Source organism: Lissotriton helveticus, chromosome 6 (assembly GCF_964261635.1).
Source record: "Lissotriton helveticus chromosome 6, aLisHel1.1, whole genome shotgun sequence".
NCBI classification, from domain to species: domain Eukaryota; kingdom Metazoa; phylum Chordata; class Amphibia; order Caudata; family Salamandridae; genus Lissotriton; species Lissotriton helveticus.
Genome location: NC_136067.1, coordinates 258,284,182 through 258,310,100, shown reverse-complemented (window position 1 = coordinate 258,310,100; position 25,919 = coordinate 258,284,182). Strand labels below are relative to the sequence as shown.

At 41.0% G+C, this 25,919-nt stretch overlaps 1 protein-coding gene across 1 annotated transcript in view; it reads left to right on the top strand.

Moving 5' to 3' along the window:
• MFSD2B (MFSD2 lysolipid transporter B, sphingolipid) overlaps nt 1–25,919 on the top strand; it is a 320,963-nt gene that overhangs the window by 93,431 nt on the left and 201,613 nt on the right. Inside the window, exons 4-6 of the mRNA XM_078646768.1 lie at nt 2,129–2,252; nt 23,700–23,778; nt 24,877–25,067. Coding sequence (XP_078502894.1) covers nt 2,129–2,252; nt 23,700–23,778; nt 24,877–25,067 — 394 coding nt within the window. The remainder of the gene's footprint in view (nt 1–2,128; nt 2,253–23,699; nt 23,779–24,876; nt 25,068–25,919) is intronic.

Genomic DNA, 25,919 nt, shown 5'->3' with positions numbered 1-25,919 from the left:
TGGAGTACAAGAGAGGGGAAACAAACAGAGGAAAGGAGGAGGAAGAGAAAGACGAAAAACTGTCACAGGCAGAAAGCAGGAGTGAGATAAAGGGGCAAGAACCTCACAGCCTTGGTATTGGAGCGACAACGTTTATAATAAGACAGGCCGCTGGTTACTGAGCAGAGCCTTGGGCCCCGGCACTTATTCTTTCACAAATTAAGCACTGGATAAACCCAACGATCAGTTGGTAGTTCAGAAAAAGTCCCTTAGGAAGTCATTCAATAGGGTCTTTCGGGCGTAATCGGTAGCCAACTTTACTAGGTTGTTGCACTGTGTATTGATCCTGCAAACAGGAGCATAGGTATCAATAGTGCAGCCGGTGAAGTGGCACAGGAGTATGGGGGTAGTTAATTGCTGCTGGCCAGGTATTGTGAGTGATGTGTTTTTGTATCTTTCTTTTGTTATCACTAGGTCTTGTTTTGATTTTTAGACTTTGCCTGAGGAATCAGGACTGTATTTTTGCTTGAGCCTCATTTGCTTCTGCTGTAATGGAGGGGTGATATTCGGCACATTTTCAACTGTGCTTTTTTATCAGGTCTGGTCCCCTGACATGTTATTAGGGGTGTACTTTATTGTCATTTATAAAGTGTGTGGCCAAAGGCGCTTTTGGTTGTTAAGCAAATAGTCCCTTTTTCTCTATCACTTATTATAGTTTATTAATTGTATTCCCCAAGGGATCATGTTCACCTGTGAGAGGACATCCCTACCAGTTATTGTTTCTCGTTTAAAATGAACTAGAAGAGAAATAACTAGTTTTGCCTCCATTTAGTTCGACCCACCTTGTATTGTGATAACCGGAACAACTTTTCTCAAAGGGCCAAGAGTCCATTGTTTTATTTACCCTTTAAAATGAATTAGGAGAATGTTTTATTAGCGCCCTTTATCGAATTTTCGGTGGCTTACGCCGGCCCGGAAGATGCGGGAAAACCGCCATCATAATCGGCCCCTTAGTTTGTAAAAACAAAAGTGCCATGGCCAGCATCAGGAGGCCACTGCAGCTTGCCTCGTCCGGTGCCTCTGCCAGAGCTGAATATGACAGCACCAACACACTACTAATCATCACACTCTTAAAAGTGTGACAATTCCAGGTCCCCAAAGCCAGAGAAAAGGCCTTGGTGGTAGGTATTAGTAATTATTGTTTTGCGTATTGAATTATTAACCCTTTGCGTGCTCCCGTCGGCCAGTGCTACCTCGCTAGTGCTGCCCGACGGAGCCCCGCCTACCTAATAGAATGCCCGCATCGCGGCGGAAAAACCGCCGCGGTTAAGGCGTTAAACAGCTGTTGTCTTACCTCTAAATTTGACTGTCAGTGCCACCATGTGCAGACTGTCATAAGTGCTGACAATTAAGTGCCGGCGCCAAGCACCGGAAACCACTGGCTCAAAGTAAGCACTGGTTACAGGTCTGCAAAGGGAGCATTCAGTGGTTGCCAGCTCCCTGTCCCTCCAGCCTGCTCTGCTTTATTATCCTTCCCATCTCCCCCGCAGTGAATTCAGCTCACAAATTGATGGGGAGGGGAAAAATTGCCCCTTTGCAGCTCAGGCTCTTTAATCACAAACTGCTGTGTATGTTGCGCTGATCTAGGCCCCCCGAGATTGCTTTGCATTCCTAACAGATCTAGATTTAAGAAAGCTAGATGGGGTGGTAGTAGTTTCCTTTTAGGAGCCACCAAACTCTGGAATACCCTTTCACTCCATATTCGATCTTCAACCTCTCTGCTGGCTTTCAGAAGCTTCTTATGACCTGGCTTTTTAATCTGTAAATTTATTCGCAGCATTCTCCTATTTCGACACCTGCTACTAGCGCTAAGACACCCGTACGTAACACTTTATAAATGAACTTAACATAACAGAACATAACAAGATGACTAAAACCATTGTCAAGCTGATAGGTTACAACGGCTAAGTCTACTGGCTTTGCCAATGCTTCTTTCCTATGGCTTCAAAAGTCATTACACCGTTCCTGATGGTAATTATAATGATTTATAGTTTACAGAAATATGGCAACTCAATGAATAATATAAATAAAGTATTTATTTTTGTTTACACTACCGTCCAACCTTCTTCCACATTTCTTTGTCTTCCAGGATGATCGGATGCACCCCTTTCATGATTGTGTCCTATTTTTTCCTATGGTTTGTGCCTCCTTTTGTCACAGGACGTGTTTTCTGGTACCTGGCCTTTTTCTCTCTTTACCAGGCCTTGACAACGGTAAGTGCAGCTATCATTGTCATGAGAGATTGCCCGTCACCCTCATTTTTTGATATATAAGAATGATTTTGTATCTGTAAAGCACTGTGCATATACATATTTTTGCAATATAACCGCAAACTTGTAATTTTATTTACATTATTTAGTGCACTAACCACCTTGTGACATGTAAAACCACAAACATAAATACATATATCTGTGCAACAGTGAATACACTGTCAGAAATAGTTCCAGGAGTGCATGGGGGACACCCAGGGCATTATGGCCTCCCCAAATCCCACCTGTCCCCCCTTAAGGCTGTTCTCCATTCAGCAGCTCGTTTCATTTTTGGGGCCAAAAGAAGTGACCACATCACTCCCATGCTATCCACCCTCCGCTGGCTTCCCATCGAGGCTATAGCTATCTCTAGGCTGCATCACCCACAAAGCCTTGCACTCTCCGCGCTACCTGGCGAATAAACTGAAACTCTCTGGAGGCTCTAGACCATCACGAAATGCGGAAAATCTACTGCTTGAACCTCCCACTTTCAAGAAGGAAAGATCGATGGCCCAATCCTTTTCAGGCTGCGCAGTGAGAATCTGCAACTCACTTCCGCCTCAGCTCCGGACCACCACCTCCTCCCAGGCCTTCAAAACTGACCTCAAAGTTCTCCTCCTTCAAAGACACTTCCAAATGTAATCCATGCCCTCTCTATTATCTGAAGGAAACCCTTCCATTATAGAAAATCTACTAACTTGACTATGGAAGTGTCTTCCCAGTGTGTTCTTGTGGTTTGAGAGTCTGCCATTTTTTGCAGTATTATCCTTCTACCTGTGTTTGGTACTCGTGTGTAACATGCACCCGTCACTTTCTCTTGTAACACACTGTTTTCTACCTCTTACATTTGTTTGTTTTCGATACCTGCACAAGCGCCACCAGTGCCTACGTAACGTTTGTTCTTGTGCTTGAGTGTCCTCCATATATTGCAGGATTATACCTCTATGTTTATTTTGTACGCTTTTGTAACCGGCACACGTCACTTTTTCCTCCTGTAATGCACCATTTGCTACCTCTTGTATTTTGTTGGCACACGATTGTCATTTTTGCTTAATTTAATGTAACGTTTGCTTTTGTATTTTGCTCATTTGTAATGTTCTCATGTATCAGTTAGGTTCCTATTGTGAAGCGCTCTGACACCTTCGGGTAAAGTCTGCGCTATATAAAAACGCATAAATAAATAATATAGGTGGATCCAGGGCCAGACTGGATACCCAAAGAAGCCCTGGAAAATTGTGTCGGACCAGCCCCCGTCTGGGGCATAGCAAGCGAGCCTGACCACTCCAAGGATGGTTTGGGGGAGTGGGATTTCCCTAGAGAAAATTTGAGAAAAAATTGCAAAAATGGTGCATTCAAAAACATTTTTCATTAAAAATCCAATTGGATTAGCTTTTAAGGCATAGTAAATGATGACAGTGCACCAGGATACCCAGTCATATGCACAGTCATTTTTACGGAAAATACAAAAATTAGGATTTCAAGCATTAAACATGAATTTAAATATAACATAAGTGCATACATTCACTGGTAAGCACAGCCAAGAAGTTGAGAACACAATAAAAGACCATTTTGAGGGATGATCGCATCCTCCACCTCATTAGGCAGCACAGCAGGATCGGACTTTAGAGTTGGTGGCGCTCATTGCGACAATATTTTAGGGTACCCCTCTTAATGACATCCTCCATAGATTCTCTCACTATTAGTCTCCAACAGTACCCCTCCTCTCTCCATAGTTCCTCTCTCACATGTATTTAATTTCTATAAAAATAATAATAATACGTCTTCATAGCTTGATTAATTAAAATCATTGCAATCAAAACATCTTTACATTACGCAATATCCAAAAACTGTACCACAAATATTATTTAAGAAATTACCAATACTTTCATAATTATGTCACAAAACCAGACCAATTCACCATACATTGTGCGCATAAAGAAAGGATATAAAATCAATCAACCATGGGCTCAATTATGCATAGCTAATTACATTGGTAGCACATATAAAAATACATCAATAATTACTATACCAGGATATTGCACAGATTGCATTTTAAAGTGCCAACGTGCAATGATTACTAATTACAACATATAAAGACAAGACTAAAATGCAATAAAAATACATCAATAGTTACTATAACAAGATATTGCACATATTGCATTCTCAAGTGCCAACGTGCAATAATTACTAATCCCATTGTATAAAGACAATAATAAAGTGCATCAATTATTACTGTAACAGGGAAGCTTATATTGTTACATTTCTAATTATCACCCTAGCAGCATGAACACTAAGTTATACAAAATAGCAAAATATATATAAAAAAGCTATTAGGTTCCAGGGACATTAAAATAATACTTCTCAAACTTGTTATAGCAAAAAAAATCTCGGCTGTAGTTAAAAATGTTATCAGTTGGCATAACAATGCGATCGATTCAGCAGATAGTGACCTAATCAGTGCCTGGCAAGCTGATCTAACTCCGATCTCCAAGAATAGGGGTTTCACAAAGGTACGTCGAATGTTAATCAGTTTAGGACACACACAAACAATATGTACTAATGTTTCTTGTGGACAACTGCATAGTCTGCAATTAGAATCTGGCCACTGCTGAATCCATGACTGCCGGCCCTTTTTTGTTGGATTTATTCCCATTTGTAATTTACATTTTTTTAATTTTTTTTGCTGAGAAATAAGCAGTCCGATGCATAGAAATTGGTACGAGTTCATCACATACCATGCATAAATTTTCCCTGCTAGTGCATTGCTATCCAACTTGAAGGATTCAGCTTTGATCAGTTTTTTTCAAATTAACTTATAGTTGGGCATTTTCAAGTCTTGCAGCGCCATTTGCAGACCAATATCCCTTAGGGAGGTTAAGATATGAGTATGCCGATTTACAGCATATGCAGACTTATCTATTTTTAGGCAGCAATTGTTCCCTAGGGATGCAGGGGCTAATGAAAACATAGAGAACATACATTTCAAAAATGTTCTTCCGATACCAGGCACGGTCTCTGGAGACCATACTCTAATCTTAGTCCTGCTTGGCCCACTGATCTGGGAATCCCAAAGGTTGCTTTGAAGGCCTTAACCACCAATAGATCTAGGAGCTTTGCATCTTTCCCACTGGTAACGGGTGAGCCATATTGAAGGGTTGCCTGTAACTTGGCTTTCATGAGTTTAAGAATTTAGTCATATGATTTAATTTGTTTATAGCTCCTCTCATACCAGTGTATGGTGTCAGAGCACTGCATCACACACATACAGAGACAATGAATAATACATGTGTAAATCAGTGCATAGAAAATGTTACATAAGACAAAGGGGACTATAAGGTGTAGTGCTTTGTCTGGAGAAGCACAAACCCAGGTTTCAAACATAACACAGTAGTCAGGGTTGACTTTACTAATAATAATGTATTTATACCCAAAAAAAACATTTTTTAGCAACATTAGGATAATATAAGACTGGGGGAAAAATATAAATTTCTAACCTCTATGATGCAGTTTGCATGCAGCTCTTTGGTGGCAGTTCATAGCTCACTGTACTATATTACGGTTGTAACTTATGAACTGCAACTAACAAAAGGATCTCTATGACAAAAGCAGTAACCCACTGAGCTGGCCACATAAAATACACTTCTGTGATCTGCATGTACATGTTCTTTGCATGTTAACCCTCTACATTACTTTAGATGAGCTAAAACTGCCACTGGACAAAACCCTGATCCCTCTCCGGCAAAAACATTAATCACCGGAGTAATCTTGACATTTTTATTGTTGCCTCAAAACCGCTGGATATAAAATTAATTCTGCTGTGGGTGCTTTTATACACATAACAACTTGCAAAACACAGTGCCCCCAAGCTTAGCAATAAACCGATCCCCAGTAACAAACCGGCCTCCACCCTTCCAGCCTCCTGGGGAAATGCAGAAATACCCGGTACGGCCAGTCCGGCATTGGTTGGATCAAGGCTTAACCACTAAGATTTGTGTTGTAGCAAGTAGAGGCTTTAAAAGATGCTCATTTGCAATAGTGATTCACTACGATTCACTAAACCTGATTGAGATTATGCAATAAACATTGCAGTCATGTTGAATGTGTCGCTGGTGTAGTTTTCAGAGTAGGTCTGCTCATAAAGAGCCTGGTGTGTGCCCTTGTCTCTCTCTTTCCTTCAACAGTTTTAGTTTTTTACATTTTTACGGTTTATTTCAGTTACTATTGGTTTACATTTTTCTGTATGTCCTGACATGACAGCACAGCTGTCGACAGACCCAGAGATTTAAAGGGGATGAAAGGGGTGTGGCCTATGTACTTAAGGGCGTGACTAAAGAACATGAAGGTAAAAATCTGTGCTGCGCTGTACAACAACTGCCATTACACTTAAAACAAGCCAGGGCTATTGGCTTTGTCAATGGTTGTTTGCTGCATAAGATAAATGAATAATAACAACAACTTTGTTGTAAATAGTATTGAAAATGCTTCAATTTTGAAATTATGAGACTGTGAAATAACTAGAGCACCCCAACAGGAATGTTAAATCAAATTTTTTGTAAAATGTTTACTTTTATTCATTGTGGGCATCAAAAATGTCTGAAGCCGGCTAATACTGGACAGCAGCAGCCCATGCAGCGGTGTTATCAGTCTCCAGCAGGTAATGACTGTATAGGTGTTACTTTTTGAGCCTAGGCTCCGCCCACTACCCCTCTAGCCCCGCTTTGGATTCCCGCGACATTCGCTTTCAGATCACATCTTCCGACTAGCTTCTAAATCATGGCAGCATGCATAACAAAGGAGTCTCTACAAAGTTACATCAAAGGCTGGTGATGGGAGATACTGCCGCTGATTTAAGATCATTTTTTCACACTGAAGGTGAGAGCAAAAATGGAGAGTCTGATAGGGACTGGTCTCAGCACCTGGTTGTTAGGACTGCTGGTGCTGAGCACCAACAGAACCTGACCCAATGAAAGCCTTGGAGATGAGGAGAGGAGATGTGGTCTAGAAGCCCGGTTAGAGTTCAGGCTCTGAATTCTGTGAGTCTGGCCAAAACGTCCAAACCCTTCATGCCTAAAACAAAGTGTAATCTCTTCTTGTGCTCGCCTAAAGATCTCTGATGCTCTTGAGCCACCTTTGTGCTACATAAAACTTCAAATAATATATACTGTAATTAATAGAAAAAGTGTTTTAATAAGCATTAGAGAAGTGCTTTAGATCCACCCAGATGACGAGTTTCCCTTCTGCAAGATTTAAATTGGGCTGAAGCTGTGTGCCCATGCGGAAAAAGAGTGCTTATGTTGCACAGATCATTCTAAGTACAGTAGGCGCAAGTTGCTTTTGGTGGAAAGCCAATAATAAAGGTTGTTGCCTTCTTTGGATTAGTGGAAACATTTATGCCATAGGCCTGGTCTGTTTATTATGAAATTATAAGATGTATTTACTGTGAAAAGTGTGAAAGCCTGTTGATAGAAATGTTATTACATGAAATATCACTAAAATACCTTAGTAAGCAAGGGTTATGTTGCTGGTTACCCCGTCAGGGGGGGTTGCATATTGCTCGGTCTTCTGTAATTTTGTATATGTTAGTCATTTTTTGATCGCAAAAGTTGTGGTTGCCTTGTAACAAATCATATGCTCAGTACAGTGGGCCTGTGTTGGCTATGATGACAAGCCAATGAAAATGGCTGTAGGCCTGATTGGTTCATTGGGAAAATCACTCTTTTTAATTTTTTATTGGATGTAGGATCCGTTCCATGTTCATTTTCCAAGGGCTTGCTGATAACTTTCTTAAGAAATAGGGAAAACTCCTACTGAACCCTCATATAGACCAATAACGTTACTAAATCAAGATGATAAGATTGATACAAAAATATTGGCTAGCTGTATAAAATATTGTCACCCTCTATCTTATTCAGAAAGATATGATAAGTTTCATTGTTGGTAGGACTTTATGTTCCAATGCACATTATATGTCAGAATTTAGTGACATTGTTACAACAGATGGAATTCCAGCAGCAATTATCTTGCTGGATGTGGAAAAAGCGTTTGACCTCATGCTACAGATTTTTGTTAGTGATATTAGAGAAATCTAAATTCCCTCGCAAACTCACGGGGTTATTATTAGCTCTGTACAAAGATGCATCTGCACAAGTAATTGTCACAGCCAATCGGCTAATCCAATTTTTCTTCATAATGCAACTTTCAGGGTTGCCCCTTTCCCCCATGTTTTTTTCCCGTTTTATCGACTCAGTGGCCCACCACATTCATTTTTTAAATTCTATTTCTGCACACTTGTCTGAAGTCTCAGGAATTAAACTTTATGCTAATGACAGTGCTCTATACTAATATAAATTTGGCCATTCAAGCTATAAAAACATACGCTCCATTGGAGGATTATAATATTAATGAATACAAGACTGAATGTCTTTTGCTCAATATAACTCCCAATATTCTGGCATGAATATTGAAAGAAAATTCTAATAAAAACCCCAAAGCACACCTAGGGGTATTGTTTTCGGGCAGATTGCGATAATTAAGATGTCGATTCTGCCCCTAATTTCTTTCTACTATTTCTTGTAAGCTAGATTTTAGCTTTTTTGCTAAATTAGAATTGGCCTTGATTTCTTTTCATTTGAAACCAGAAGCATCTATTATTGAACATAAAAGTCGTACAATTATGCAAAAAAGATGGTGGACTAAGTCTACTTGACTTTCGCTTATATTACATGCCATCTTATATTTTACAGATTCAACTTTTCTCCATGAGATCTTTACATTTTGATAACTCCTTCATCACAATGATGCTCAGTAAATTTGGCATTCATAATTTACCCAGTCGTACAAAAAGCCCAAAGATTCCAAAGAAAGTCAGACATAAATTGTTAATAATACATTGACCATGAGGCACAGCATTTTTGCACAATATAAAATCCCTGTGGCTGAAGCTCCCCTATCTGGTTGTATTCATCTATAGCTGTGTTTGCCAGATGGGATGACACATATATGGTTGAAACTAGCAATAATAAACATTGGCGTTTTTTTAAATGCACTAGACATGAGAATTTCCAAAGGCTTCTCTCCGCAAATCTCGCTAATAGCACTATTACTATTTCTTATATGTACAAATAAATTCAATAGTCAACAATCTATCAAAAGAAGAGATTTTCACTGCTACTCAATTAGGAAAATGTTTTTCAGGTTATAAACAAAACTGCTCACTGAGATTTTGGTTCAAGGAACTGCGACCAGATCAAGATTCTATAACTAATGAGATGAGGTCCAAATGGGAAAGACGTTCTGTTATACACTTGGATAATACGCAGCGGAAAAGCTATTTCAGACACTGCTAAATATGAGATGGGCAAATTTCCATTGCATATTTTTTTTTTTAATGGATGGATGCTACAAGACACACCACAAATTTTAAGCAGAATGTTCCCTTTGACTACCAATTTATGTCCTAGATGTCAAGGGGGTCTTTGAGTCCCCCTTGGAGATCTGCAGTTTCACCCACACCATGTCAGTTGCCGCCTCAAGTCACTGATGCAGGTGGGGATTGGGACATTGAACAGGAAAAATAAATAAAGTCTAAGATGAAGAGGATGTCACACATATGCTCTGCTAGGGGTGGGGTCTTGAGTACTTAGACTCAAAAGAAGAGTGCAGTAAAAAATGTTAAATTAGCCGCCGATGGCATGAGCTCGGGGTTTGACGAGATGTCCACTAGCCCAAACTGGAATCATGGGCACAAGGGGAATGGGGAAGCTTACACTTAGCGGTGTGGAATGCAAAAGATATCAAAAGAGATCACCTGAGGGACATGAAAAATACAAGAGATATCACTGGATGCACTGGTAAAACATTAGAGCTTTCAAATAAGCTGTACAGATCATAATTAGAGACGCAGGGGAGAGAGCTTTTGTAAGAAATTGGGTTATTAGTTGAGAGGTGCGGAAGACCCACTCAAATATTCAACACAATCCTTGTAGGGGTAAACCACAAACGTTGAGAAATAAACCTGTGCTTATCCCTCTGGTAGCCTGGCACAAAAGCATTGAGTCTTAACTTAGAGGCAATGTGTAAAGTATTAATGCAGCACCCAAGCAGTAAAAAAATCCCAAACCAATTTACAAACAATAGAGCAACATTTTATAAATGAAATGACACCAAAACAACAAAAAATCATTAGTAGAACCGAATATTTGATTTCAGGTCAAAGCAGCACCAAAAAGTGCAAAACGCCCCTCACGGTTATCTGGTTGTGCTGGATTAGGGCAGAGACACAATTTTAGGCTGACCTTGATGGAGCACAGGTCGGATACAGAGACCGGGTTTGTCCTGCTTAAGAGTAACCTTTGCAAGTTTGCGCGAGGAGCTTCTGTTTGCCTTATCCGAATGAGGAGCAGTTCGGTTAGGCATTGCAAACAATTGCTGTTTCAGCGTGAAGTGCTGGTCGTCGCTGGAACTTCGTGTTCAACATGAGCTGTTGCTGTCACCATGAAGTGCAGGTCTTGCTGAAGCCTAACGCTGGCAGTGTTGCGGGAGGTCGATTCTCAGCGCAAAGAAGTCACTTTGTGATCACGAAGAGCCCAAAACCTCTGTATTTCCAACTTTTCTCTAGGGGGAGTACACTCTGATGCCAGCCAAGGGTCCAGGACCTCAGGGGTACCTCTTGGGGATCCGGACTCACTACAGTAGAGGCCAGCAGCAGGCAGGACCAGTTGGTGCTGGTCGAGTTCTAAAGGTCCCACTTTTATACCTGGTGCCAGACTTTGTGTGGGAGAATTCCCTGGCCTACTCCCAAAACCGGCTCTGGTTAGTGCTTACCCTCATTCTGGCTCCAAACTGTCTACAGTGACAAAGGCAAGGGAGGCCTAGTGTGAGGAACCTTTGTGTGTTTGGCAGGCAGGGCCCTTTGAAGTGCGATCAGAGCAGGGTACAGCTCCTCCACAGTCATCCTGCCAGGAAGACTCACTCCCCTCATACATAGACAGACCTCTTTTGTCTCAATATCTGGAAAGAATACACAACAGGAGAGCCATTCAGAGTCATGTTATCCCGGGCACTTAGCAGAAAGGTACAGTTGGTTTTGGCAGAGAAATGCTAACTTTCTAAAAGTATTTACAAAGTGTTGTATGGAATGCTTGAATTAATCTCAGCCACTGGTAATCACAAGAGGCTGCATCCCAATCCATCTTTCTTTTGCTCACCCCGCCACCTCAGTTTGGACCCGGCTGTATTCAAATCAGTCTTGAACCTGCTCCAATTGGAATAGTCCAGCCTGAAACTTTATAAAAGGGGCAGTACCAAAATTGTAACTTAAAATCGACTTTACTATTAGAGAGGATTTTAAATTAATGGTTATTATGAATGAAAACAGCATTTCTCTATCTCGGCCCACACTGAGGTTATTACCTATTAAGTGTAATAAACTAACCCAGTTTTAGTGTATGGGAAAGATGGCCTTACAGCAGTGAAAACGACTCTAGGAGTTTCCACTGTCAGGACATGCAAAACTTAAATACAAATGGCGTACTTTTGTAATACCATGCACCCTGCCCTAGTAGGAGTTAGGGCCTACTTTGGGGTGATTTATAAGCAGGGCCACTGGAATTATGCGTTTGTACAGCTGCAGTGTTTTTCCTAATCATAGACTTGCCGCATTTGCCACATAAACCATTATCGGCTACATAATCTGCAGACTCTAACAAAAAAATGTGTTTCTTGCTCAAACAGTTCGAAAGTTACTAAAAACACAGCATCACGTATTGCCATGCAGTGGAAGACCCTTTGCAAATATTGACTGGCCACCTTTCTGTTACTTGTTTCTATATTTGGGTGTTTAACTGGTACTAATGAGATGCAATGAACGCCCAGACAGTGTTTACAACCATTAAAGTAACAAAAGAAGGAAGTAATACTATCACAAAATGTGCTGCATTAAGCCGCACAATTTGCCTTTTCTTATTGCTTAATTTACTTAACCCGCCGTATATTTTGGCTCTCCGCCTGCCGCATAATCCCAGTGGCCTTGTTTATAAGTATTAAGAAACAAGGATTAAGCCTTAAAACTGTACTACAGGCTACAGTGGCCAGACTGGAGACATGTTTTACGGTGCTATTTTAGTGGATGATACAATGAGTGTTGTAGGTCAAGGATGTCAGGACTAATAACTGGAGACGCAGGGGAAATCAATGGAGGTAAAAAGGACATTACTGAGGCAGAGGCACAGGAGAAGTAGCAAACATCAGAGGAAACATAGCAGGGGAGAGAGAGAACCCACTGGAAGCTCAGGGGAGCTCCAATGAGATACAGGGGGTATGGCAGAAATGATAGAAGGTGCCTGGAAAATACAAGACATTCTAATGGAGGCAGCGGATAAATATAGTGGAGATATAGGACACAAGTGAAAGGAGGGTGAGCTCAGTAGAGGTACAGGACATGTACAGGAAGCACATAGGAGATAATTGGAGGCAGAGGGAAATGCAGAGGAAGTGACTAGAGGTACGCAAGGAAACAAGACTAATCATTGGAGGCGCAAGGAAAGTGCAGGATAAAACACTTCAGTTGCAGGCAAGGCCAGCTTAAGGTTTGGTGGGTGTCAAATGCAAAAACAACAAGGTAATGGATGGAATGCTTGAATTTATCTCAGCCACCGGCAATCGATTGCACCCGCATCCCAATCCATCGGTTTTTTTGCCCACCAAGGGACCTCAGTTTGAACCCAGCCATATGCAAATCAGTCCTGATCCTGCTCCTCATGGGAACAGTCCAGCCCGAACTGCCAGGCCAAGTCACACCTGAACCGAAAGTGGGTGATACCCCGTAACTGGTAGTAGGATGCTTGTTTCTGGCCCATGGGATTGATGGAGCGGTAATTTCTTCTGGTAATTTCTCGATGTAAAACCCTCATGCTACCTCTAATTTACCGCTCAAAAGGTGTTGGGCCCTTCACACCATGTATTACCTTCAGGAGACTTAAATAAACCTGAACAGTCAAAAATGCAATTTATTATTCAAGCCAATAAAGAGAGTTGTTGAGAATTTTAAAGGGTTTTATTTTCTAGTCAAAAGTTAATTTTTCTCTTACCCTTTATTCATTAGTAAAATATCAATCAGGTTACATAATTTGGAAAACAGGAAAAATATCAATAATACAGAACACATTACAGTTTGCATATAAGCATTACATGTAGTTATGAAAATGTGGCGCAAAATATCAGTCAAAATTCTTAAAGAGCTTCTAAGAAAAATAGTCTTACAAAGCTAATCAATAATTAAATAGTTGGCAAAAATCTCCCATTAAGAGAAATAAATGCATAAAACAAATAAATCTTTTTAGACCTAATTAATTAGTCAAAACATAAACTTAAAGTTTAGCATCTAAATCTAAAGAGCCTTTCTATCTGTTGCTTCTCTGTGCATCTCTGTGTCTAAAGAGCAAAAAGGAGGGAGACAGCCCGCCCTTCACCAGACCTCAAAGGAATGTGGCCTGATGTGCCAAGATATGACGTGGAAGCAAGAAACCTCCCCCTGAATCTCCTCGGACGCACCTCCCCTCCAGCAATCTCCCGGGACGTTTCTCGTACCTAACCCATAGAAGCCAGCTGAGCTGAGAAAAGCCAGCCCCCATCCAGAGAGGACATTATTTTATACCCTAATTATTGGCAGACTACACAAAGATGTAGCATCTTTCAGGAAAACCTGTACGTGATTGGTCAGTCATGATGGCATGAGTTCTCAATACCCTGACTCATTCTAAAATCCTGACTTTACCAGTTTTAACAAAAGAAGCATACATGAATAACTACATTTATAAACATTTGCAACATTTACTAAGAAAAATGTTTCATTCTAATTCTCTTCCTTCCACAGCGCAGTCAGATGGACACTTTTAACTAACACTGGTACATTGGCAGAATCACAAGAATGTACAGTTGAAGATGTCCTTCACTTCTTGTCATGAGGAAAGCTGCCACAGTCTGCGCATGCTCCCTTCTCATTAAATTACAAGCCATAGCCTTGATGGATTCACAGGCAGCCATGTTTTGTGTAGGCCCCAAAAATAAAACAAACACAAAGATAATATTAATTTCATGTAAATCAGCCCATTATGTTTCCCTCCCTCATACTAATACCCCTTATAAATGTTTACCTAGCCAAGCTATTAATGAAAAGTAGCTTTTCTATTATTTATGATAACATGCAAAATAAATGTGAAATGTGCAACATAGCATTTTCATGCATTAGTGTAAAATTTAAAAGCACACATAGTTAATACAGCACACATAGTTAAATACAGCACACACAGCAACATGCTTTAGTGTTTTAGATAGCTTTTCATGCAAAAAGCACTTAGCCCCCTGTGTAGTGTTTGTGCATTATTAATTCACACACATTACAAAAAGAGGTGTTATTAACTGAAAATATTTATCAAAATATGCAACAAGTCAAAGTCCTTTAAGACAGAAATAGTGAATTTTAGATTGCATGGGATGGGCTGGGAAGAGAAAAACACATTCTATTAATCTTCAAAGCTAAAAAGGCCACTTTTCTCTACACTGTAAAAACACATGTTAATTCAGCACAAGCATTTCAGACTGAATAGGCCTCACTTTCATGTTTTTCATGTGCCATGTTTTTAACTTGCACCAAAATGTGCGTGGCAATTTAAATGCAGTCTGTCTGTAGCACAAAAATAAAACAATGCCTGACTGCAGATGAAATCTGCTCCATCAGGATGACCTGGCCTGGCAGTTCAAGCTGGGCTGTTCACATGAGGAGCCGGGTCAAAACTGATTTCCATATCCTGGGTCCAAACTGGAATGGGGTGGTGAGCAAGAAAACTGTGGATTTAGGCCCGATCTCTAACTGGGGCAGAATTTTTGACATTATTCAGCATTCCGTCCATCAATTGCTCTCTTTGCATTTGTCACCACAAGTGGGACGGGTATGTTCAGATGTGGATCCCATGCTCGGCTTGCAATTGGATTCAAGCTATCCTGGATGATGCTGGGTGATACCTTGGAACCGGTCCAAGGATGCTTGTGTCTGGTCCAGGGAGGACCTGGCATGGCAGTTCGGGCTGGACTGTTCTGATGTGGGGCAGGGTCAAGACTGATTTGCATATGGCTGAATCCAAACTGGAATGGCGTGATGAGCAAAACAATTATAGATTTAGGACCAGAACTCTGATAGGGGTGAGTGTTTGAGATTGTTCAGCATTCCGTCCATCAATTGTTCTTTTTGCAAAGGTTTTGTGGGGTCCATTTCAGAGAGGGAAGTGGGTCTCTCTCTCAGTAAAATCCAGGGTGAAGCATTACTGAACATACAATTAAACTTGGGTAGTATACATCAGATTCAAATTAAAACAATCTCTGACAATTTGCAGATGTACATCAAGTTGCCTGTCCTGTCATTTGCATGTGTAGGATAAAATGTTCGGATGGTTAATTTGAGTGTGTAAACTGCAATCCACTACTATAGTATTGATGTTCAGTGTAGGTCCAGAAGGTCTCGATCCAGGTGACATTTTTAGGATAGTGACTGCCTATGGAAGAGAGTATAAATGGATAATATGAAATTCCTGAGAGTCAACCATGAATGTGGCACTCCTGGACTTATGTTGCACCACCCCATGCTGAAGAATGTTCCAAATATTGTCTCCTAGTTTTTCTGTCTTCTTACACATCTCAATAACTTATCCCTGTGGTGTCAGCTACCCTCAATATAGAATTCTATAAGGTATATCCAACATAAGGCCAGGATGGCCAGAGATCCATGTTAACTTTTCAGGGTGACCACATAACATAAATGGGCATTTAGTGGACCTAAATATAGCTCATTTGCATTGTATTTGACCTGAAATTCTGACAAGAATGTAGTCCTCTTTGACCTACGTTGAGCATCTCTTCTAAATGCACTCTCCTGCACCCTCTGTACAGTGTTCATCTAGTGAACAGAAGCACACATATTGCTGGGTAAATAGAGAGACATGAAGTGTGTACCAAGGTTGTATGCCAAAGGTGAGGATGAGGGATGTGATAAGCTGCTGCTGTAGTTCAATGCCACTAAGCAATCCACTCTAGGTTTGCAGACTTGGGTACAATATTGATGGAAAGCAATGAACAAGCATTGATGATGGTATTTCTTTTTTTAAATGAATCTAGATTTTTTTTGTCTTGCAATAAGTAAGGGTTGCTTGGTGAGTGTTCTGTTCATTAGTCCATAATGTAAAAATGTGACAGATGCACCTACCACTTACTTGAAGATATTCACAACAAATAAATCTGCCTTTATAACTGGCTTTCTTGCAACACCCATGAAAATCAAAGCACAGCCCAGGCACATTTCACTATCTCATCATGTGAAATATGCTAATTGATTCCTCAGTTCTCTTTTCCTGCCTTATTCTTCCTCTCCTCTTTCAAGGTGTCCATTTCTGTGGTTGAAGAGTGACCTCTGCTGAGTATGAGAAGTGGTGATGGCGGTACACACCTAGAGTGAGGCAGAGGCACCCACTCCTGTTTGCGCCCCTCACCCACTGTTCACCTGCACATATCCAGACATGGGAACAAATCACTGTGCACACAACTTAAATGTAAACGCTTTTCTCCGGTTTTGCCACATCTTTCCCCTTTTCCAAAAGTGCTCTGAACTGTCTCTAAATCCGTAGGAAGCAGATGCCAGCTGTTGCACCTTTTTTTCAAAGCCTGGGTAGTGGTGGTGGTGGAAAAGGAGAAGTGCTAACAAGAAGCTATCTGAGTGCAGATTTTACCGTTTTTGTATTGGACAGTGCATGTCGATCAATTCTCTACCTTTGGTTTCAGCATCCATTTGTATATGGACCTGCATGCACTCTCTCCTGCAGTAGAACCAGTTTAGCCGTGTGCTCTTTCAAGAGTCCTCCTTAGGTTGCAACCCTCTGCCCCAAACATAGCCTTTGTGTAAACCGATGCTTCTCTTTGGGGCTAGTTTCAAGCAACAGCAGCACTCACAACATGAGCACAATGTAGTGTGAAACAAATCTGCACACAGCTCCCTTCCTGAACCAGCAATGATGGAAAGACAAAAAAGCAGGATTGGCCAAAAGGATGTGGTCCATCGGCTGGACTTCCGACTTTGGTGCTGGAAACCAGGGTTCGAGACTCGGGGTCGCGTCCACATCCTGTGACTCTGGGCAAATGACTTAATCTCCTCGTGCCTGAATCTGTAATGTAAATATGGTGCTCATGTAAAGGGCTCCAATACCTTCGGGTCGAGTTCGCGCTATATAAATATACCAAAAAAAACCCTTGATGAACATAAACTACAGCCCCACCCTTACCATTTAATTTATTTATTTATTTATTTGCGGGTTTATATCGCGCTCGAATCGACTCCCGGAGGAGTATCTCTGCGCCCTAAGAACACCACAAGCACAATCAGAGAGGACGCTTACAAGATTTAGTTTTGAAACAGGAAAGTTTTAAGCCGCTTCCTAAACAACAGATGCTCCGAACATTGTCTGAGAGCTAAGGGGAGTTTATTCCATAGTGTGGGCCCGACCACTGACAGAGCTTTGCTTCCGTGTCTGGCCTTCTTTGCGCGGGGCACACACAGTAGAAGCTGGTTGCTAGACCTAAGGGAGCGAGCAGGAGTATAAGGTACAAATTTGTCTATTAAATATGAGGGACCTAGTCCATTTAGGCTCTTGTGAATTAGACAACATGTCTTAAACGTAATCCTTTGGCGGACAGAAAGCCAGTGTAGTTTGTCCAAAAGAGGTTTGGACGCAGATCTAGGAGAAGCGTTCAGGACCAACCGGGCAGCAGTATTCTGCACAACTTGGGGTTTAGCTAATAGTCCCTCATTTGCCGATAACAACAGCCCATTACAATAGTCGATACGACTAAGGACGAGAGCCTGTACCAATGTTTTTCTGATGGAGTCAGGGAGCAAGGGAAACACTTTGCGTAGAAGGCCTATCACGTGGAAACATGAGCCCACAATGTAGTTACCATGCTGCTTCAGCGAGAGCTCCTGGTCTAATCGTACTCCTAAGTTCTTCACGACTTGTTTAGGGTTGGGGACTGGCCCGAGATATTGTGGCCACCAGTCCGGAGTCCATAGGATTTTAGCCTCCTTGAAGAGCATGACATCGGTCTTCCCAACATTACACTGCAGGCAATTTGATGACATCCACTGGGCCACAGCCTTCATGCCCTGGGAAAAGGAGGTTTTAACCTCGGTGCTGAGACATTTGAAAGGAAAAAGGAGCTGTGTGTCATCCACGTATGACACAGGGATGAAACCGAAAGCTCTCATAATTCTGGCCAGGGGGGCCACATAGATGTTAAAAAGAGTCGGGCTCAAACAGGAGCCCTGTGGCACCCCCTTGGTAGTCTCTACCTCCACCGAGCGATACGCGCCCATGGTGACGCATTGGGTGCGGTTGGATAAAAAGCTCCTTAACCAGGCCAGTGCCTTATTCTCAAGACCGATGTTTACGAGCCGTCCAATCAAGATGTTATGGGACACAGTATCGAACGCTGCCGATAGGTCTAGCAGTATCAGGACAACGGAGTAGCCCTTGTCCTGATACATATGCAGATCGTCCGTAACTGACAGTAAAGCTGACTCTGTACTGTGCTTCGGCCTAAAGCCGGATTGAGAATAATCCAGGCCTCCTGCCTGTTCGATGTAATTTGATAGATGTCGATTCACATGTTTTTCTGTGAGTTTACTCAGGAATGGAAGCAGCGATATCGGTCTGAGATTGGACAGGTCTGTCCAAGGGATTGTAGAGTTTTTCCTAATGGTTCTTACCAGAGCCTTTTTCCACCCCCTGGGGACCTCGCCTTAGGTCAAAGAAAGATTCACAAGTCGCTGGATCCCAGGACCCAGCTCGTTGCCAACCACAGGCATTATTCTAGCTGGGATGGTATCAGCTGGACAGCCACTTTTGATCTGAATCATTAAAGATTCTACCTCTTCTAGAGAAATAGGAGGGAATATGTTGAGGGTATGAGTGGTAGGGTAAAATTCTTCCACGACTTGTGGTCGTGTTGTATCTCTACTAAAGGACAGGTTCGAGCTAATGATTTTTTCATATATCCCAGCTATTTTATTAGTAACACTATATATTAGTAACTTTATAAGTCCACTTAACAGCTGAGCTCAGGAAGAATTAATCTTACGCCTCTTGTTAACAAATGTTTATTGCATTTCTAAAGGTAGTGCTGTCTCCACCCCCCCTTGCTTCAGGGTCTGAATCTCCATTTCCACCTACAGAAATGAAAGCAACACATTCCAATTACCCGCAGAGGCTCTCATCTCTCCCATCTTGTAACATGCTAAACCAGGGACCTCCAGTGGATCCACTTTGCTTTTGAAATTGATACACTAATACAAACTTCAAGGGTTTATGAAGACATCGGCTCTAGCATTTGCAATAGCTTTTTATTGATGTTTACATTATTTATCCCACCTTGCTATGATTGCAAGATTAGTGCCTCCTGGGAGCGCTGCATAAATCTTTTGATATTTCTCAATATATTCACCCACAATGTTGCATCCAGCCAATTACGCTTCCAGCCCCTGAGCTGATCAGCTGTTCTTGCTGAAGCAGTGGTGTAGTGGTAGCTGACCAGTGGACAGATTGTTCCTCTGAATCTAGTGCCTTTCAAAAATATTGGAGCACTGTGCAACATGCAAATAATGTTGTTCCATTTAACAGGGTTGCATCATTAGGTTGCATGCTACCTCAAAAAGCCTCATCTAAATTCCTAAAACCCTACATGATAAACTGACCTGACTTCTGATTGTCACCTCCCTTTTTTGCTCTCAAACGACACTCTCAGGTGTCCCATCCCTACACGTCTCCTCTCCCTGATCACAGTGTACTCTGTCACATATGCCTTTGCCTTAATATCTACTATTGCATTTCTGCAAATTGGCCGCATCTCATTCCAAAGATGGTAATAAAGTCATGTGTAAGTAACACCCCAGCATGGCTTCTAGCTCATTTATTAATCCATCCAATTATCTGCATGAACGCATAAACCCCCCACTAATAATCACACATAGGTCCTATTAATTTAATTTACTACAAATAAATTTAAGTGAATGCACCGAACAGTTTCCAGGAGAGCACAAGAGTAATTCAAATAACCAGCAGTAAACTCTAACCATTAATATTGGGTTTCCAGAGCAACATGCTGCCCAGCGTAAAGCACTTCAAGGCCTTTTCAGGGGTAGTAAGCACTACATAAAATCAATTACAATTGCAAATTAACCTGTCCTATTTGTTAGACATTACGTACTTTTGTAATAGCATATTGCTAAGTACCGCCCAATCCTTTTGTCTAATCTGTCACGCTTGTCACATTTTACTGCAAGTACATGATGCTGTTTTAACGTAGGGTTGTAATTTCTTGGATTGTTAGTGTATGCATTTACATAAATTGAATAAAAACTGTGATAAACTAATTGTAGAGATATAGCCAGGGCCACTGGAATCATGTGATTAGGCGGTAGTGGCAATTTTGCTTAGTTATAGATCTGCAGCGTAGTCCATAATCTGCCGTATAACCCGCAGATTTTAGCAAAAAATAAATTTTGTTTCTAGCCCAAATGGTTCAAAAGTTACAAAAACGTCAGTGATACTGGTTGCCGTGTAGTGGAATGCCCTTTACAAAGCTGGGCTTTGTTGCTTATTGCTATATTTGGGCATTAAACGAGTACTAAACAAGTGCAACCACTGCCCAGACAGTGTTACTAAGTTTAAAAATTATAAAATAATGAAGCAATACTATTTTAAAATGTGCTGCATTGTGCAGCATAATGTGTCTTTTCTTGCTGCATAATTTACTTAAGTGCGCCACATAATTTGTCTCTCTTCTGCCACATATTTCCAGTTGCCCTGCTTATGTCTTTGACATTCAAAACCATGAGAAAGTCTTATCTGAAGAGATGAAATATGTGTTAGTAGCTTTACTTCCATACAAACAAGGAATATATGAGACAAATTAATTGACCTACGATGATTTGTTGGCTATACATTTGTTCATCATCAATCGTTAATTACAATTTCTGATCAGATATTTGATTTTCTTCTCATACTATGTTTGTAAAAGTGCTGTTAGAAATATCCGATTATAACAAACTGAACTATTTGTATGCTACCCTTCTTTGCACTGGCCTTCCAATTAACACCCCGGTCAGACACTAATAACACCTGATTCCTTCTTGAAATGACATTCTGTCCTCCTTCCCGATTGAGTAAACCAGCAGTGGTCCTGCTGGCATTCTCCTCCTCACTGTACTAGTGACCAGTTACCCGATCTGGTTGACCTGCCTGCTAACTTATCAAGCATCTCCTCTCTCATCTTTCCAAGTGGTGATCATGAGGCACTTCAGCATTTATAACTTTATAACTTTAAGGATAGTTCTAGTGGTCCAACTTTCCACACCAGTGCCTTTCAGATCCCTGCAGTAGCCTCAATCCAGAAACTCATCACTGTAATCATGTCTCTTGACCATCAGTTTTAAAATCTCCAGACAAGAAAAGGAGCGATCTCCAGAAAATATCAGAGCCACCGGTTGGTTGGGGTCAGATAGCCATTGACTTGAATATTCAGAGAAAGTGTGCAAATTGTTGTTACCAGGCAGTAGGAAGTCAGTTCTTGAATATTAATTTGCATTAGAAGGAAAAATCTCCATCATCCTCATGTGAAGTCTTGCACGCCTCTCCAAAATGGATTCCCTCATGAAAGCCGCAAGGCTTTGCAGCAGCCTTGGTGGGGCCCTTGCCTTGACCCTGATCTGGTCTAATATATAAGGATAGTCCCAATCCATAGTAGATACAATCCTGTCAGCATCAATAGCCCAACAGATTGGGAGCATAGAAACAACACGCGACCTACCATGTATTTCACCAAGCACACCAACAAACACCCAGAGATATCCTTCGTCATCTACAGATGGGTGAATAATGATCCCTTACTACCCCTTGGGCAGAAGATATAAAGGAGAAGTACATTTCTCTGCCTCTATAAATCATGGTAAATACCATCTGTCTGCCCATAATTACCTCAGCAGTGCCTCTCTTTCTTGATCCAGGCTTTGCCACTTCTAGTAGAATAGCTAAGGCCACTCCTGTTCTCATCAAGCGTGAAGGGCGTGTAGGACGTCATCTGTAATACAATACATCGCACAATCCACCTCTCGTATCACATCAGGAGTCTTGAGTTACCTTTCCTGGGGGACACAGATTTTCTTTGATACGATTCCAGGGGACCCATGGTGTAGTGTTTTAAGGAGCGAGCAACACTTGAGATCTTATTGGCTCACTAATCTGTGATTTTCCGTTTTTGTAATGCTGCCCACTGACGACCATCAGTGTTGCCTTCGGGCTACACACGTCCTGATACTCTGCAAAGAAGCCCTGACGAAGTTCCCGTGGCACTATGGAATGAAACGCGCTGGCTGTGTGCCGGTTTTAACCAAACTACACTAATAAAGAGAAGACTTTTGGATAACGCTCGCTTCCTGACTGACCTGCCTTAGAGTGTACCTTCCTTTCTTTTTGTGGACTTTCTCTGTGATTGACATCTCGCAGCAGCAGATGCCGGAAGGGGTTGCACTCGTGCAAAAAATATATGAAATTGGTGGGATTTAATGTGCTTGCCCTTGGTCTGCTGCTGTATGCTTTTTTGTATTTCGCTACCACCATGTATCTATACATCCTTGTATCACTACCTTGTGGTATCACTACCTCCCTATATCACTATCTCCTTATATCACTACCTTCATATTTGTATCACTACCTCCCTGTATCTACTTTCCTGTATTACTACCTCCGTGTATGTATCACTACCTCCATGTATGGCTACCTCCTTGTATCACTACTTCCCTGTATCACTACTTCCTTGTTTCACTACCTCCAAGTATTACTACCTCTGTATATGTATCACTACTTTCCTGTATGTATAACTACTTCCCTGTACCAAATTGCCATTAATAAGTCTCTGCAGCTACTACAACTGTAACCAAAAGAATAAATGGCATGTAGTTTTCACTCTAAAAAAACTCACAACTTCAATTTCCTCCTAATGAATCTGCAAAGAGGGCGATAACACTACCTCCCTGTATCACTTCCTTCAGGTATCACTACCTCCCTGTACCTCGAATTGCCATCTTCTCACATGTGAGCCCATGTTCAATAACACCACAGTGGGTATTCACAGACCTCTACTACTCATACAGTAGTATTGTGTAAACCCTGTGGCACCGCTTTATAGCTGTAAAAGATCAGCACAAATTACTTGGAATTTGTTTATGTAAATCGTCTTACTTAGGTTGGTAGGCTTCTGTTTTAAATGAATGCTTCAGTAATGTAGCTAACCTGTTTGTGTGTTGTCATTGCATCCTAGTGCTTCCATGTACCCTACTCTACCCTCACCATGTTTCTCAGCACAGACCAGAAAGAAAGAGATTCAGCAACTGCATACCGTGAGTCCCACTCTATGTCCTTATGGCCTGTGTGCGTTGCCTGGGGGTTTATGCAACTGCTGTAGCTTGGAGGCAGTAATTACTGTATTAACTCCTGGTGTTTACTTTCCTATGAGAGTCACGTTCTGACGTCAGAACACACCTGTTAGGAAAAATTGCATACCTACTCAGTTGTAATTGTAATTGCATTTATGTAGCACTTTTTCAGCGAGTGGCACCCTACTTTGGAACCCAAAAAGGATTAGTGGTGAATTAGTATAGAGAGATATGAAATACATTTGAGCAGAGGACATGTGAATTTGTTATTTGGGTTGAAAAAGGATAGTGAATTAACTATCACAAGTGAGCAGTGATGTCATTGTGCTCTGTGGACTTTTCTTTTTATCACCTCGTAACCTCACCGACTATGGAAAGAGAGAGGCCTAGTGCATCTTGTAGTTAAAGTTGCAGCTATCCATCTAATCCGACAAAGCACTGGCAATGGCCAGCTACCACTGCAGTACTACAAAACGTACCACAAAGTGCTGTTTGTAAATCAGGCTATAGATGTTTTCCCTTTATGTAGAATTTTTCAAATTACGAAAAATCACACATTCTGTAACCTATTACATTTTTAAAAAAATGTAAAAGTAGGGCTATAAAGAGACAATATTGAAGGAAAAAATGCATATTCTGTTTAAAAAATCTATGTAGCAAAGTTGAGCTAAATATACATTTTAGGATAGAAGAGTAGAGCAGTACTCATCACATTTAAACGGTGTATGTGTATGTGGTATTTTTTAGCATGGACGCCATCAAAAGGCAGCAACTGTACATGATCAAAGACAAGCATAAATCAATGAGGGATTGGAGAACTAGCTGGTTTGTGGACTGTTAATGCTTTGTGATGAAGTATTCATTAAAGCAGTGAAACTTCAACTCTTCCCTAAATTGGAGTTGCAATGTGGCAGTCTTGGTGGATAGGTGGTTGGTGTTCCAGATCATGGTTTGTGGTTTTGATTTCAATACAGAGAACTCAAAACAATCTTACATTGAATACAGAAATTCTCCTTAGTGTACATTGAATTACATCTGATATAGTAATGTGCTTGCCTCTAGGAATGACTATGGAGGTACTTGGTACTTTAATTGGGGCAGCACTCCAAGGACAGATTGTTGCAAGCGCTCACACTTCTGATCATTGCATCTTAAATAACATGACTTGGAATATGACTGAAAACGGCACAGACCTGCACAGGGAGCCGAATGACAGTGGATTTCTACAGTCGCCAGCCTTTCAAGCTCACGCAGTAAGTATGCATAGCTGTGTCCCGCAGTGGCTGGCATGTCTGTGTGCAGTGTTATTATAGTATAGAGAAGGAACAGATCACTGTGCATAGCAGTAGAAATATAGGACCAAATCCTAAGTGAAGGAATCAGTTAGCAATCATGCATAATAGTGAGCGATGGAGAATATTGGGAGGTAAGTTATTAGGCGCAGCTTCTGAGCGACCAAGAGAGTCATTGTCTCAGGCTGATAAGGTGCACCTCGATGAGGTGGGTTTTACATTTCTTTCTGAACTATAGAAGTGATAGTCAAGCTTGTTGTGAGGGTGAATATTTTTCGTCAGTGCTTAAAAGGAGAAGCCATTACTTCTGGTTTGCTCATATTTACATATCTTAAGTTCAAGGCAGGTGATGTTTTGATTCTTTTCATTGGTCATGTGCAGTAGTTAGTTTTACTCATAAATCGCTTGTTCTTAGTATATTATGGCTTTAGGGTAGTTCTAGCTAGGTCACCAGGCAAGGTATACTACCAGAATACCAACTTTTAAATATTGTTCTACTAAAATATCATAGCCAGAATATCGCCTACAAAACTCTAACTCTTGTGAAAGTAAGTGTGTATGTATGTATATATATATATATATATATATATATATATATATATATATATATATATATATATATACACACTTACTTTCACAAGAGTTAGAGTTTTGTTAGAGTTTTGTAGGCGATATTCTGGCTATGATATTGTTCTACAAAAATATCATAGCCAGAATATCGCCTACAAAACTCTAACTCTTGTGAAAGTAAGTGTGTATGTATATATATATATATATATATATATATATATATATATATATATACATACATAT